The 16,572-nt window shown below is 63.0% G+C and overlaps 1 protein-coding gene across 3 annotated transcripts in view; it reads right to left on the reverse strand.

Moving 5' to 3' along the window:
• Window positions 1-213: 213 nt before the first annotated feature.
• SUSD4 (sushi domain containing 4) overlaps window positions 214-16,572 on the reverse strand; it is a 93,888-nt gene continuing 77,529 nt past the window's right edge. For 2 of the 3 annotated variants that reach the window (XM_058702165.1, XM_058702167.1), the window contains 5 exons: window positions 6,408-6,599; window positions 5,301-5,445; window positions 4,313-4,342; window positions 1,825-2,201; window positions 214-1,069 (listed from right to left, as the gene is read on the reverse strand). In XM_058702165.1, coding sequence (XP_058558148.1) covers window positions 1,041-1,069; window positions 1,825-2,201; window positions 4,313-4,342; window positions 5,301-5,445; window positions 6,408-6,599 — 773 coding nt within the window. In that variant the 3' untranslated portion in view covers window positions 214-1,040. The remainder of the gene's footprint in view (window positions 1,070-1,824; window positions 2,202-4,312; window positions 4,343-5,300; window positions 5,446-6,407; window positions 6,600-16,572) is intronic. The other variant, XM_058702166.1, reaches the window with a different exon arrangement.

The raw sequence follows: 16,572 nt of genomic DNA on the forward strand, positions 1-16,572 counted from the left end.
AAGTCCACAGATGAACATGTATTTGAAGAGACATTTCAGGACTTGGGAGACTTTTTCATCCATCAGTTTCTTAGGAACAGCACCCAACGGGCCCGGGGGAGGCCCGCACAGCAGGTGCACAGGTAGGTGGGCGGCCGCAGGCCCCTGGAGGGAGGGGACAGCCGTGTGGGCTGGGCGGCCCGTCTGCTTTGCAGACAAAATAGAAAGAAAAACTCCAACTTCATTCATACTTTATTTGGAGGAAGAACACGTGTACAGAAAATCTCTGTTTTGGAAAATAAACTGTATGGCTGTTGGGGGCGACGCTGTAACGGGTAATGAGGGGGCTCGCGGCTCTTGAGACGCATGGTCACGCGAATCCTTAAACCGCTGAACGAAACGTTACCTTGTAACGTTCCCTGCCAGGCCCCGCGTCTGAGCACATCCGGCCATCCCCAAAGCCACCAGACTCACCGATGCACCGTCTGCGCGCCAGTCCGTGGACAGACGCTCATCACACTTCACCAAAGGACGGCCTGGAGGGCAGAAACTCCGCTTCTGGACAGGCTTCCGAAAGCAGAGTCCGCCCTCGTCTTTTCCTTCCTCCCTTGCTGGGACTGCTGCGCCCGCTCTGAGTACAGTGTCGGGCCAAGGAGGTTGCCCCAACCCCCCCCGGGAGCCTTCCCCAGGGGCCTCCCGTGGGAAGCACAGCCCCCAGACGGAGCCTGCGTCGAGCACGGCAGACCTCGGGGCGAGTCGGTGAGGGACATGCTGACAGAGGAGGCAGGCAGCGCCCACAGCACAAGTCACGGGATTGCTCCGCAGCAGGGACACATTGGACACCTTCTCCAGGACCGCCCGGGCCCCCTGCTACCCTCCGCTGTCGTGAAAACCGCCGCCAGCCTACCAGCCGCAGAGTCGAGTCCGCGATGGATGATGTGAGTCACGGCCCCCAAAGCTGGAACCCCCCAGCGCCCCGGAGCTCTGTCCCCCTGAGGCCTCACCCCAGGGCGCACAGTTTACATCCCCGAGGAGCAGGAAGATGGTCGGACCTCTGCTGGTCAGGCATCTTCTTCCATCAGAGGGATCTCTGTAAAAGGAGAGCCGTTACCAGCTTAGCTGCAGGGATCTGGGAACAAAAACTTTGTTAACGAGGTATCTGTAATTCCTGGTGTCAGAAGAAAATGCCAAGTTCCACGTAAACTGACCACATAAAGCACTCATTACAGCGTCTTTGCTGGAAAATCTCACACCAGCTCACGAAAAATAAAGTGCTGAGACCTTGACCCCGTGTCCTAGCGGTCAGACCCGCCAGAGGGCGAGATGCTGTGCAGAGGCAGTGGGCGGGCAGGAAGGAGGCCCGTCTCTGGGCCACCTCGGCCATCGCGGCCACCACACGCCCGGACTGGGGCCCTCGCGTGCCCCGCGGTGCTGTGCGTCCCCCGGGAGACCCTGGTTGCCCCCACTTCTCCGGGAGCTACACCGGCCTTTCCTTGTGCTGGGCCCGCGTGCCCGTTTCTTCGTCCCGGCAAGAGGCCTGCGTGCCACGGCTTCTCGGGGCCGCCCCACAGGCGCCCTGGTCTCCCATGTGCGTGCGTGCGTGCTGACCCGGGCACCAAGCTCTTCCAAGCCCTGCCTAGCGGACGGAGCGGGCAGAGAGCTCCCTGGCTCGCCCGGACGCCATGAAACCACGAACGTCCACCGCGGGCTTCCCGCTCTGACGGCTTGGAGCCTCCTGAAACCTGCACCCATCACGTGGGAGAGGACGGCCTCGCTCCAGGCCTCACGCAGGGAGAACAATGAGCCGCAGGAGAGGCCAGGGGCGGGCGCGGGGCGGACACTCACCGTCGGCGATGTCGATGCCTGGGCTGCTGGACGCCGTCTCCCGTGCCGAGCCGGCCCCCGTGTCAGCGCTGTCGGGGCGGGGGCCCCCCGGGCACGCGGAAGGTGAATACAGACTCTGGAGCGGCTCGGAGGAGCCTGAGACGCTGGCACAGGGCTCTGAGCCCCCTGGGCCCGTGTCCGTGTCCCCTGAGCCGGGGTATGCCGGGGGGCTCTGGTCGTCCACAGGCAAGGGGCAGCCTGGGCCCACGGAGCCCAGGTACCCAGGGCCTGAGGCCCTCAAGCTGCCGCTCACGGCCTCATCATAGGACGGAAGCATGACGGGAACCCCGTCCACCACCACGAAGTCCGGGTCGCTGCTGGAGCTCCGGGGAGGCCCCCTGTGCCGAGGAGAGTGGCGCCGACAGGTCAGAGTGGCGTGCCCCCAGGACGGAGGCCCCCAGCACCCCCCAGGATGGAGGTCCCCCCACCCTGTGCAGCGGAGGCCCCCCAAGACCGAGGACGCCCACCCTGTGCAGCAGAGGACCCCCAAGACCGAGGCCCCCCACCCTGTGCAGCAGAGGCCCCCCAAGACCGAGGACCCCCACCCTGTGCAGCGGAGGCCCCCCAAGACCGAGGACCCCCACCCTGTGCAGCGGAGGCCCCCCAAGACTGAGGACCACCCCCGTGCAGTGAAGGCCCCCCAAGACCGAGGCCCCCCACCCTGTGCAGCGGAGGCCCCCCAAGACCGAGGACCCCCACCCTGTGCAGCAAAGGCCCCCCCAAGACCGAGGACCCCCACCCTGTGCAGCAGAGGCCCCCCAAGACCGAGGATGCCCACCCTGTCAGCGGAGGCCCCACAAGACTGAGGACCCCCCCCGTGCAGCGAAGGCCCCCCAAGACCGAGGACCCCCACCCTGTGTAGCGGAGGCCCCCCAAGACCGAGGACCCCCACCCTGTGCAGCGGAGGCTCCCCAACACTGAGGACCCCCACCCTGTGTAGTGGAGGGCCCCAAGACCGAGGACCCCCACCCTGTGCAGCGGAGGCTCCCCAACACTGAGGACCCCCACCCTGTGCAGCGGAGCCCCCCCCAGGACTGAGTCCCCCCTGTGTAGCAGAGGCCCCCCAAAACCGAGAACCCCCCAGGACTGAAGGCCCCCCAAGGCTCGTGATGGCAGCAGAGCCCGTGTTGAGCCTCTTCCGGGGCCCCGTCTGGCAGATGGTGGCACTGAGGGCCACGGCCACACTGGGACAGCAGCGTCCCCCTTCGTCTGGGCCCCGCTGGCCCCTCAGGCTTCCTCCTCCCCATCCTCCGGCCCTGAGCAGGGGACTACGTGGCCCATCCCGCTGTGCCTCCTCAGGGTCGCTCAGGAAGCCCTCTGGAAATGGAGGAGCTCCAGGAGCCAACGGGAAACCAGGGGCCCTCGGTGCGCGAGGAAACATTAGACCCTGCGCTTCTTAGACTCCGTTTTTGTTTCTGCTCCAGCGTGAAAGTCACCGATTCCCATCAAGGTAGAAAAGGGAAAACCCACGTTGCCACCTTAGTCATTACGCGGCCCCTCCACCCCCCACCCAGCAGCCGCCAAGGGTGGCCGCTGTCTCTGTGGGCCTCGCCCCTGTGCGGCCCGTCGCCCTGACGGGGGTCTGACCACCGCGCTGCGTCTGTCCCCCAGAGGGCCCGAGTGGCTGGTTGACTCGGCTTCCTAGTTCTCCGCTGGGCCCTGGCGCTGAGTGACGCAGCCGGAGGATAAATGTCCAGAGGGGAGGACCCAGCCGGCGGGCAGACCTGAGCGCTGACTGCCGCGGCCCGGCTCCAAAACCCCGGGAAATGCCACGTGTGGATGCGGGCGCGGGGTGGAGGGGCACAATCCCGGAGACGGAGGGAGGCGGGCAGGGAGGGAAGGCGAGCTGGCCAGGAACGCTCCCCGCTCCCCCCGCGAGAGGCTGCGTGTCCCCGCCCCCAGCCTGTGCCCGTCCGTCCTCTGGTCTCACCCGCCGACTCCGGGCCGCGGCTCGGCCCCCACGTGCTGCCATCGAGCCCCTCGCTCTCTGATGTTCCCCGCCCCCGCGTGGCCCGAGAAAAGTCCACTGTGGGCTTGTCCCGAGAAAGCTGTCGTCTGTGTGGCTGACTGAGAATACTCGAGGGTAGAAAAACACCACATGAAAGAGTTCGGGGCACATTTTAAAAACTCCTCGTGCAGTGGATGTTCTGGAAGCTTCTCTCCCAAGCAGACGTGGGGAAATGGCCCCAAGCACCCAACGTGCCACAAATCACTTGTGCGTCAGCCCCCCTCTGCAACCTTAAGTCTTCTGTAGATACTAGGACTGCTCACGATAGATCCCAGTCCCTCGATTAGTAAGTCAGATGTGAGGACCGAGGCCACAGAGCACAGAAGGTGCCGGCATCTCAGCAGGGGTGTGGCTGGGGCAGGTGCACGGCTCAGCGACACGGGGCCAGCCTGGGGGCCTGAGGGCCGACCAAGCAGCTCCACGGCCTCCCTCAGTCCTCACCTGGCCAGGAGCTTGAGAGACTGGACCTTCCTGGAGGCAAGAGGGGGAAGGGATTCATTCCAGGAGCTTCCCCCACTGTCAAGCCGCCTTTCCAGGAAGGCGCGCACAACTCTGGGGGCCACACCGGCCCTGCGGGTGAAGACAAAGCTTCTTCTGGAAGCACGGGGTCCCAAAGGGACTGACACGGGTACGCAAGCCTGAGGACACTCGAGATCCCTCCGGGTGAGGTGGCTGGTGTCGGGGAGGCCTGGCCGGTGATCTGGCCTCTGTTTCCTGAAGGTCACAAACTCGTCCCCCAACAACATCAGCAACGCCTCCCTCCGGGAACGGTGGTCAGCCAGCAGCAGGGGTCAAGAGTCACGCCTAGGTTGTCGGAGAGGCCGGGGCACCGTGTTCCCAGCAAGCTCCTCTTCTGGGACGACCGCCGTGAGGGTGGGGGCACCAGTGTGAGCCCGTGTGTGCACCGGCCAGGGGAGGGCCAGCGGGTCCTTCCCAACCCCCCACACCCCGTCCAGAGCCCTGTCTGCTTCCGGAGGCTTCCCTGGCACGTTGGTTTGGAACCTCTGCTGGGTCTCACACCTTTGCCTGCATCTCCTACTTAGTTCCGCCCAGGGGTGATGGCAATGGGCCCCGGGGGGCCCTGCACGGCCACAGCCCCGACTCTGTGGGTCCATCTCCACACCCCCCGCGCCCGCCCGGAGCCGTCCACCAGGGGCGCACGAGGACACGGTGGGGAGGAAGAAGTTGAGCCCTGCCCAGCTCTGTGCTCCGAATGCAGACACCCCCTCCCCCCTCCTGCGCCCGTCCAGAGCCGTCCACCAGGGGCGCATGAGGACATGGTGGGGGTGGGGGGTGGGTGGGAAGAGTTGAGCCCTGCCCAGCTCGGTGCTCTGACCCCAGACATCCCCCAACCTGCGCGCCCATCTGCCAGGCCTGACCCAGTGCTCCCACCACCTTCTCCTGGCTGCTCGAAGGCCACGGCACTGACCTGACGGGGAAATGGGCCTTGAACTTGGTCTGGAACATCCTGGCCAGGATGACGAGCAGCAGCACCAGCAACACGCTGGTCGCCGTGAACGCCACGACCTTCCATGTGGTCAGGAGGGTCTCGTGAGTGCTGGGCCACGTTTGCTCTGCGGGGAGAGAACAGAGCGGCGCCAGAGGCCGAGCGGGCACGAGTGTGTTTGTTGGATGGATCGGACCTGGGGGGGCTCCGCAGGCAGGTTGGTGCTGCCCCCGGTCAGACCCCCTCCCGCACCCCAAAGTCCGTCCCCAGTGCGGCCTCTGTGCGGCTGCCGGCAGGTACGGAGGGCGGACAGCCTGGTGCGCAGTGAGAAACGCACCTGCTTCTCTGGCAGAGAACAGGGGTCACTCTCCCTGGGCACCCAGGGCAGGGGGGTGGGCTGGGACTGTCGGCCGTGCTGAAGAAAGGGACGGGGGGTAAAGGGATGTGTCCTCCGTGGCCTCTCATCCACCTCTGACCGTCAACACGTCTGCCAGGAGAAGGCAGGAGCAGCCCTTCCAGGGGAGTCCCCATCCCTGGGGCCCAGGCCCCCCCACCCGTGTACGCCCACCATCCTCCCTTGGGGCCGCCCCCTCCCCGTGTAACGGGTTCCCATCCAAGGGTCACCAGATGTCCCAGGTTAATAAGCGCTTCCCCCACATACAGCGGCCAGGGGACAGGTGCTCTGGCAGGAAACCCCAGGGCGAGTGGGTGGGACCAGATGTGCGAGAGACCAAGATTGTGGTCACTACCCTGGGCTCCTGGGACCGGTGGTGGGTTTGCTAGCATCTTGCTAGTAACTAGGAGGCCCCCAGGTTTGCAAACGGCCTGCGGTTTTCCAAGTGGGCGCAGGTCTTACCTGCAATTACACCTTCTGTGTTCTACACGCATCAATTGGAAGAGAAAGGCCGGGCTGGCGCCCGAGGGCCGGGGGCCTCCTCAGAGGGAGGGACGGGGCTGGGGGAGACCCCGTGCGCAGAGGACCGCCCTGCCCCGGGGCGGGGAAGCATCTGGGGCCCCGCGAGGGGTTTCCGCATCACGTGTGTCCCTCACGCCGGGGTAGGGAGGGGGCTGTGACCTCACGCTGCTCACCTGACTTGATGCAGTAAACCTGGTAAGAGGGGAACCACTCCCCGTACTGGCAGGTGATGTACTTGTAGTCGCTGGTGAGGCTGTAGCCGGGGTCGCAGTAGAACTCTACCACGGTCCCGTGGTTGTAGCGCTCACAAGGCCGCGGGTGGCAGACGAAATCACCGTGACTCACGGTGGGAGGCAGCGGACACACTGGGGCAGCGGGGAGAAAAACAGCTTCAAGACTGGCTCACATGGCGCCTGGGGCCCGCGGAGCCCCTGCCGCGCCCTGGGCACGTGTGGGAGCCCCTGCCGCGCCCTGGGCCCCACGGGAGCCCCTGCCGCGCCCTGGGCACGTGTGGGAGCCCCTGCCGCGTCCTGGGCCCCACGGGAGACCCTGCCGCGCCCTGGGCACGTGTGGGAGCCCCTGCCGTGTCCTGGGCCCCACGGGAGCCCCTGCCGCGTCCTGGGCACGTGTGGGAGCCCCTGCCGCGTCCTGGGCACGTGTGGGAGCCCCTGCCACGTCCTGGGCACGTGTGGGAGCCCCTGCCGCGTCCTGGGCCCGACGGGAGCCCCTGCCGCGTCCTGGGCACGTGTGGGAGCCCCTGCCGCGTCCTGGGCACGTGTGGGAGCCCCTGCCGCGCCCTGGGCACGTGTGGGAGCCCCTGCCGCGTCCTGGGCCCCACAGGAGCCCCTGCCGCGTCCTGGGCACGTGTGGGAGCCCCTGCCGTGTCCTGGGCCCCACGGGAGCCCCTGCCGCGCCCTGGGCACGTGTGGGAGCCCCTGCCGCGTCCTGGGCACGGGTGGGAGCCCCTGCCGCGTCCTGGGCACGTGTGGGAGCCCCTGCCGCGTCCTGGGCCCCACAGGAGCCCCTGCCGCGTCCTGGGCACGTGTGGGAGCCCCTGCCGTGTCCTGGGCCCCACGGGAGCCCCTGCCGCGCCCTGGGCACGTGTGGGAGCCCCTGCCGCGTCCTGGGCACGTGTGGGAGCCCCTGCCGCGTCCTGGGCACGGGTGGGAGCCCCTGCCGCGTCCTGGGCACGTGTGGGAGCCCCTGCCGCGTCCTGGGCACGGGTGGGAGCCCCTGCCGTGTCCTGGGCACGTGTGGGAGCCCCTGCCGCGTCCTGGGCACGCGCGGGCCGCAGGGGCCGTGAGAACCTCGTCAAAGACACCTTCATCCTACGCGGCAGCGTGTCTCTTTATCACACAGTACTGACCGCGAGTGTTATAACGCACCCGACAACCCAGTACCTGCAATTAAGATACTTACAGAGAAACACTCTACCGACGGGAGCCGCCACCCCAAGCCTGTTTCTGCCCGGGGCAGGCGCCTGGCACGGGAGCACGGTGGGCACAGGGGGGCCACCGAACGCTGTGACCTCACGCACGCCACACGGCCTCTCCAGGCCCTGCTATTCTCCCCTGCAAAATGGAAGCCTACCCCACCCACTGTGATTTGGTTTTTCTGACCCTAATACTCTTTGATTTCGGGGGAAGAAAAAAGGCATTTTCAGCTTCCTCTCTGGGCAGAACCGCTGGTGCCCCGTAACTGGTCGCTGCACACAGTCCAGGCACAAACTACCAAGGCAGCTCACGGCCACACGTGGGGGAGCCCAGCACCGCCGGTGCAGACCCCGCACATGCGGGCCACGTGAGAGCAAGAGGGGCCACTGCGCACAGTGTCCCGAGGTGGGGAGAGGGGGGCAAGAGGCCCTCTACACTCACTCCTCCGGCCCTGCGAACACCATTGCGGGGTCCTGTGGGCTCCTCGTGGATGGGGAACGGGAGCTCAGAGCTCAGACTCTCTGGCAGCGGCCAGCCCCGGTCTGAGCTCGGGCCCGGCGCCTGGCCAGCCGAGTGACCCCGGCCGGCTACTTCTCGCCTCTGGGCCTCAGTGTCCTCACCTGTGAAACGGGAGAGTCCGAGGGCTGTTCCGACAGAATGTAGGTGGACGGCCAGGAAGGCCAGGGCCTGAGCGTCTGAAGCCAGAGACCCCAGTGGCACTTGGGGACGTGGCGGGGTACGGGCCGGTGGGACTACAGCCTTCCCCAGGCTGAACGATGCTGTGTGCACCAGCGGGATGGCAGAGGTCACTGGCGGCGGGGGGGGGAGGTGTCCATGTCTGACGGTGACCTCTGCCCACTCAGGCAGCTGCCTGGGTCCCCCTCCACCACCCCGGAGCCCCCTCAGTCCTGCAGTGCAGAAGGCCCTTTCTGCGCTCAGGGGCACACAGGATAGCACAGGCTCCGTGTCAGTCCCAGAGCCACAGGGATCGGGAAACTACCGGAACGTTTCCAAGGCCCAGCGAACGAATGCGTCTCAGCAGCACCCCCTCACTTGCCCTGAAGGACAAAGGACCGGTCACACTGTGGCAGCGACCCTGTGGCAAACGGTCCCATATTCTGCTGAGAATGACGAACTGGACGCTGGACAGATCAATCATCTAGGAGGGAATTGGGGGGGCCGCGCGGAACAGAGGGGCAGGGCTCGGATGCCCCAGATCTGCACGCGACCCCCACTCTGTGCTGATAAGCCAGAGTGCGGGGCTGTTTCCCTTCTGGGGTTTCGCCATCCGAACACTGCGGGACGCTCTCCCCGACTCCCGTGCCCTGGGGGACGCTCTCCCCGACTCCCGTGCCCTGGGGGACGCTCTCCCCGACTCCCGTGCCCTGGGGGACGCTCTCCCCGACTCCCGTGCCCTGGGGGACGCTCTCCCTAACTTCAGGGCCTTGTGGGGGTGGGAGCCACAGAACACGAAGGTGTGCTACAGCCCTGACTATCCCTGCCACCCCGTGCAGCCAGGACCCCACACGCGCATGTCAAGGCCGCATCTACTCGATGCCACATGGAAACCACCCACTGCAGAGACTTTGATCCCGTGGCTGCCGCTACCGCTGGTGAGACACACGAGCCACGAAGTGGGGACGTTTATCTGCACATCTCGTGGTGTTTCTACTGACTGAGCCTGGCCCACCATCGGCTTTGCTGGGAGGGGACCGCCCACCTCGTGTCCTGCTAGCAGCCAGGGTGGGGTGGTCTTTCACTTGCAAGAGACGACGATGGAGACCATAATCATGATCCCGGCAAGCAGCTTTCCAATAACAAAGTGGGAGCCCTCGGGGCTCGGGGGGCGCCCACCCCCGGCCCCTCTCGGAGCCTGGACAGAGTCCGTGGCCCCCTCCCCTGCACCCCTCCCAGAGGGACAGACAGATCTACACAGACAGATGGCACCCCTCACCGGAGGCCCCACACAGGCGAAACTCTGCTCGTGGTTGTGACTCTGACACCGGCAGCTGCCGCGTCCACACGACACAAAACGAGCCTGGGAAAGCCTGCGGGCGGCGGGAACAGACCCCTGGACGCGGGTTTCCTCAACGTCTCTTACAACTCAGAAAATATTAGGTCCAGTCGGGGCTTCTGTGGGCCTTGGGGTCCCGAGGGTGTGCTGGGACTCAGCCAGGACCAGCCCGTAATCCCTGTCCCCTTGTCACTGCTCCGTGTCCTGTCACTGCTCTGTCCCGTGTCACTGCTCTGTCCCGTGTCACCACTCCGTATCCTGTGTCACCACTCTGTGCCCTGTGTCAACACTCTGTCCCCTTGTCACCGCTCTGTGCCCTGCATCACTGATCTGTGCCCTGCCGTATGACACAGGGTCATGGCTCCTTCCTGCTTAGCACTAAGATCTCTACCAACCAAATGTCTGCAAGGTGCACTATTCATGAGAGCTCGTCTCCTGTGGGCTGAGGAAGGGGAGTGGGAAACGGGTGCAAAGACACAGGAGCCCCACCTGCTCTCTGCTTCCCCTCTGTCCCCCTCCCCTCCCACGGCCCCTGGCTCCTCTCCCACGGCCCGCGGCACTGCTCGTGGTGAGTGTCCACAGTCGGAGTGAAGGAACCTTGCAAACCTTCACAAGGAGCTGGAGGGCCCGTCCCCCTCCCAGGGGAAACCCTTAAGCTTTTCTGGTCCCGTGGAAGAGGAACTTCAGGCGTGATCGTAGTTTTATCGAAGCTTCTCCACCACGGCGACACTGACACCTGAGTGCATTTTAGGGGCCTCAGTGAAGGCGGCCCGGGCCAGCCGGTGCCGCTCTGGGAAACACAGAAACGCAGAGGCCACGTTCCCACTCCGCTTAAAGCAACGCCCTCTGCCCCTCCCCACCATGCACCCCCTGCACTTCCCGCGTGTGCAGCTCCCGGGGCAACAGGGCGCCAGATACAAATGCAGGGTTCGGTGTGGACATGGCGTGTGGCCCGGGGCTGACATCTGCCACAGAGACGCAGCCGCGCCCGCGCTGGGTGGGAGAGGCCGGAACTCAGCTCCAGCAGCACAGCCGCTCCAAGCTGAGCTGTGACAACGGCCCCCTCCCAAGCGAGGGGGAGGACGAAAACACACACAGACCCTAGTTTTCTGGGTGGAAACCCCCCAAAAGGTTGCCAAGGGGCTGGTGCAGCGGGGCCCCTCCGTATGGGACACGGGGTGGCTGCTGTCCAGTGTTGGATAGACGGGGGTCTCGAGGGGCCCAGACACACACCCTTCGGTCCCGTCAGAGAAGAAGCCAGGAGAAATCAGGCCCCTTGCTGGGTCTCACACAGCTGCTCCGCGGCCTCTCACCTGCCCGAGAGACCTCCCCAGCCTCTGCCCAGGCCCCCCAGCAGCATCGCCCAGGGCCTGGAAAAACCCCGAGTCCCCCGCGCTTCCAACGCCCCTAGAATCACCCCTTGGGTCTCCCCTTCCCTCACCTGCAGTCCTGGCCCAGGACCGGCCCCCTCCAGGCAGCTGGCAGGTGCCTGGGGGCCTGGAGGCAGGTGGTCTGTCTGGGCTGAGCTCGGGGAAGCCTCCCTCGCTGCAGGGTGGCCACAAGCCGCGGGCTAAAGGGCCCGAATCGGGTACGGGTGCTGCTCTGTTGGGTCTTCCAGGGCGCGGGGCGCTCTCAACCACAGTGTGGGGGGAGGAAAGCATTTGCCAGGGCCCGGGGTCCCCCAAATTCCTCACGGCCCACCCTGGGCCCTGGCGAGAAGCATCCTCCCACTGACCCCGCCTCGTGGGGGGTGAGCCCACAGCGGACTCTCTCCGTTCCTCCTCCAGGGAGGAGCCCCCTGGACGCGGAGGTTGTCCTGCTCCGTGAGGTCTGCGATGCTCACATGCCTGATGGACCTTGGCTTGGCAATCCTGGCTGGCTTCCTGTGGGAGGCAGACCACCCCAGCCTCTCCACACACGGGGCTTCCCTACAACACAGCAGACCCGCCTCCCTCGGTCGTGACGGGGCCACGGAGCCTCACCCCGCGCACCCGAGTCTGGGCTCCTAACTCTCCGGCCTCTGAGCATCTCGTGGGGACCCCCGGCTGCTCCTGTGCAGGCTGCTCACTACGTGGGGTGGGGGGGAAGGGGGCGGGCGGGCAGCTGGACGGGCCCCAGGGTCGGGCAGCAAATGCTGATTGTGTTTGGGGTGCTAGAAGTGGACGCACAGGCGGTCTCCTGCTGGCGTGTGGGGCACTGTCATTTGCCAACGGGCAGGCACATCTCAGACGGCCTCTCCCCTGTCCTTCCGTGCGCCTAGGCCCCTTGCCCACCGTCTGGGCTCAGGGAGGCCCAGCTCGTCCTACTGCCCGAAGCAAAATGAAGCTGGAAAGAAAGCCTGATGCATATCTAAGTGGCAAAAGTGACTTCTCACCTGTCTTCCTGTTTTGCCTGCTCAGCACACGGTGCCCGCTCTGGCACAGAGACATGGGACTGATTACCCCGGACAGGCCACATCTCAGGCCTTCTGGAAGGGCCTTCCCACCTCTCGTCTAATGTACTGACTGTGTTCTTTCACCCTCTTTTTAGAGAGAGAAAGAGCGAGCAGAGCAGGGACAGAGAGAGAGAGAGAGAGAGAGAGAGAGAGAGAGAGGGAGGGAGGGAGAGGGGGAGAGAGAGGCTCACACAGTCAGCAAGGAGCCAGACGCGGGGCTCAATCCCATGAACCGTGAGATCATGAGCTGAGCTGAAATCAAGAGTCGGACGCTCAACCGACCGAGCTCCCCAGGCGCCCCATCTTTCACCCATTTCTTAATTCATTTAACAGACGTGTTTTGAATCGGCACTGGAACCTGGCACTACGCTGGTCCCCGTCCTCCCGGGCTGACTAAAGACGAGGACAAGTAAGTAGACGATGACTATTCACGTGGCTGGTAAGCCCTGTCGGCAGTCCACAGAAGGAAGCCATCAGTGCCACCCTCGCACGCACACACGCACTCACACACACTCACACATGAGGTGGGTGAAGTGCCAGGCACCCCGCCTCCCGAGGGGCGGAAGGTGTTGGAAACTCCGGGCACAGATGTTGTTTTTTTTATAAACAGTAAGATGTGTGCTGGCCCTTGTGGGGGATTCAGGAATAGGGGCTGGGGGGAGGCTTAAAACATGCAGGCCAGGCCAGCTGGCTTCCCCCCACGGGACGGGCCAGAGAACAGCCGCTGTGCACCCCACGATGGAGACACAGAAGACCCCCAGAGAGCAGGTGAGGCCGTGGACCGTGGGCTAGGACCATGGAAGAGGCAGGCTCCAGCGGGACGGCGTTAATCGGGTCAGTGCCGGTGGGGAGCCAGGGACAAGAAAGGAACAGGACAGGCTGTGTGTGGCCCGACCCCATCAGGAGGGCAGGTCCACGTGGTCCCAGCCCCTGGTGTGGGTGACGCAGGGACCCTGTGATGGCGACACTTACGGGTCACCTTGACTGGGCTGCGGGCGCCCAGACCGCTGGTTAACCGTCACTTCTGGCCTGTCCGCGAGGGTGTCTCTTGTCCAGCATTTGAGTCACAGACGGGGCAGATGGCACTTCCAGTCTGCCGAGGACCCGACACAACAGAAACGCAGAGGAGGGGCGAGACTCTCGCTTTGCACAAGCTGGGACTCTCCTCTCCTACCTCCTGGGACCCCAGCACTGGTGCTCGGCCCTCCTGACTCGGGTTGAGTCACACTGGTGGCTCTCCCGGACCTCCAGCTCAGAGACAGCACGCTGCACGTCCCGGGGCCTTCCAGCCTCCATAAGCACGCACGCGCACACACACACGGTACCTGTATGTACACTGTGATTATGTACACACAGAGTATATGCCCTGTGATTATGTGTATATAGTATACACACACTGTGATTACATGTGTATACAGCACATATAAACTGTGATGAAATATGTATATAGAGAATATTATATGCACTGTGATTGTGTGTATATGCATATATATAGTATCATTTACACAGTGACTACATATATACACGGTGTACGTATACACACTTATATATATATAAGTATATATACACATACACATATAAGTACATATACACACACACTGTATATATTACATATACATATAGCATGGCATACGTACTGTGATTACATGTTTACATAGCATATATATATATATATATATACACACTGTAATGAAATATGTAGATACATTACGTATATATTCACTGTGATTGTGTATATGTGTGTGTATATATATATATATACACACACATATGTGCGTGTGTGTATATACATATATAGTATGTATATATCACACCACTGGCGTAGATATATGCAGTGACTATGTATATACAGAGTGTGTATATATATACTGATTATGTTTACACACACACACACACACACACACACACACACACGGTATAACATATACATTGTGATTATGTATATATACATAGTATATACATATATACTGTGGTTATTATGCACACAGTGTGACGTATATACGTTGTAATTATATATACGGTATGTGCACACGCACTGTGATCATGTTCATATATGATATGCTGTGAGTCTGTACACATACACACCATGACATATACACTGTGATCTTAAACATACAGAATTACCTGGGCGTGTGATTGTGTGTAGGACACATATAAACATGATCACGTGGACATACACACAGAAGAGCGTATACACATGCACACTACTGGCTCTGGTTCTCTCTGGAACCCTGACTGCACGGCTCCCTCACCTGGGCCCTCAACCCCGCCCCATCTACAGATTCAACTCACTACTGGAAACGGAGACTCGGGTGTTGTCTCCTGGCAGAGGGCAGAAACGAGGTGCTCCCTCTTGCTCCCCCAAATCACGGGCAGGCCCTGCAGCACCTCCAACAGGGCACACAGGCAGTCAGAGGGCGGGGACGAGTGCCCATCAGCTACAGAACAGACAGCTTCAAGGCGGGAGTCCCACACCACCACCACCACCGCTGTCCCTGGCACAGTCTCGGTGCCACGAAGGAGCCCAGAGGAGAGGTGCTGACAGTGCGGGGATGGGGGGCCTGGGTGAGGGCAGGGCCAGGCGAGCAGTTCAGGGATGGTCCCCACGGGGGCGGTGTGGCACTTAACCGAGCCCAGAGCCGCCTGGCTCACAGCAGTCCCCGCTGATGCTGGTGCACCGGCCGTGTGGGGCGAGTCCCCCGCCAAACAGAGAAATCCAGCGTAGCCAGTTGGAAACTTTTGCAGCAATCCAACCTTCAATTTGCCCTGGCTGCAACATCCATGAGTGTTCTCCATTTCTATCTATTAAAACGCAATTTTAGTACTGTTGTGTCTAATAATCTAAGGTGGGACTTCTACGTCTTTGTCTTTTCGGGTTTTTTCTAGAATCCAGTTTTACCATTATGCAATTATTGGTCTGTAACGTATTAGAAGACGAACACCAAACAAACCACCATACCTTCCGGTGCAGGGCGGTGGGGCAGGGGGGCACACTCCGGGTACGCTGGACGCCGTGGGGGGCACAGCCCGGGTGTGCCGGACGCCGTCGGGGGGAAGGCATGGATGCTGCTACGTGAGACTATCTTTGGGGGGTGGGTGGCCTGGCCCAGTACAGGGGCAGTGACCGCAAGGAACAGATTATGGGACAGACTTGAGTGTGTTTCTCCAACAGGGCCGGTGAGGGTGGCGTTTGGGGGCTGAGAGTGTCTCCCAGATTCCGGATGCTGGCATCTGAGCAGACGGTGGGGCTCCTCCCAGGAAGGGTTCTTGTTGGTTTGCTGGTTCGGGTCGGGGCGGCACCACTGAGCCTGGGGGCATCTCCACGTTGGATGCAGTAGCCGTGGAGGGCGTCCGGGGCTTGCCTGGGACTCCAGAGTCATGAGCACGGAGAGAAAATTCGGAACCACAGGGTGGGGGGAACTCACCTGTGGAGGGAAGGTAGACAGAAAAGAGGAGGGGCCCAGTCCAGACACTCGGATCAGTCAGGGCACAAGAGCGGCCGGGCAGATGGCTTTCAGGAGGAGGGGTGGTTCCTAGCAGGTGACAAAGGCAGGAGCAGAGAAGGGACACTCGATTTGGCCACAGAAAACCTCAGTGACTTGGGCAGAAGGGAGGCCAGTTAGGAGTGAGCTGAGGAGGGGAGGGGCTGGGAGCACACGATGGTCGGAGAGGTCTGCTGGAGCCGCGGAGATGCCTCGACCAGGGCTCTGACGCTGTCCCCTATGTGGCAGGAAGCCCAGCAAGGGAGGAGGTGGGGGCAGGGCGGGAATGCAGCAGAGCTGAGTCCAGGCTGGTGGCCGAGGCTGAGTCCCTGCAGCCGAGTGAGGGGGAGGCCACGTCGGGGACGGTGGCTGGGATGAGAATCTAACTGGCCTCTGTCCTCAGCCACTGACACGTTTCTCCACGTGCAACAGAGGAAAAGGAGTCCACAAACAGCCTGCGCCTCAAGAACGCTCCGAACTCTCTGTGGGGCACTGTGTCGGGAGTCCCCAGGGCTGTGACTGGTCGGGTTTCGGTGCCCGTCCTTTGGGAGGGAAGAGCTGGCCCCCGTCTGTGCACCCGGACCACCTGCTGACTCTGTCCCAGGCTCAGAGCCGCCCTGCACCCGGGTCCCTCGTCCCCCTGAGTTCCAGTCAGCAGACCGTGAGCTGAAGTGACGGACGCCACGTCCAGGCTGACGCCCAAAACGCTCCGGGTCTCAGGCCGACCACGACAGAGACGACCCCCGGGGGTCCCAGGAGCCGCACCCCGAGGACGGCAGAACCCCCACGGCCCCTGAGTGGACAGGTGCAGAAGAACGCCGGCTGGCCCACGCACACAAACACCGCTGCATGGAGACGAGCTGCTATCCTCTTGAGCCACGATACGTTTCTGGGCACCTGTCACAGCAGCGCCCCCCCGCCCCGGTGTCAGTGCCGCGTCTCGACAGTGTCTCGGGGACGTACATCAGCGGCTCC

This window comes from Neofelis nebulosa, chromosome 15 (assembly GCF_028018385.1).
Source record: "Neofelis nebulosa isolate mNeoNeb1 chromosome 15, mNeoNeb1.pri, whole genome shotgun sequence".
Taxonomy (NCBI): domain Eukaryota; kingdom Metazoa; phylum Chordata; class Mammalia; order Carnivora; family Felidae; genus Neofelis; species Neofelis nebulosa.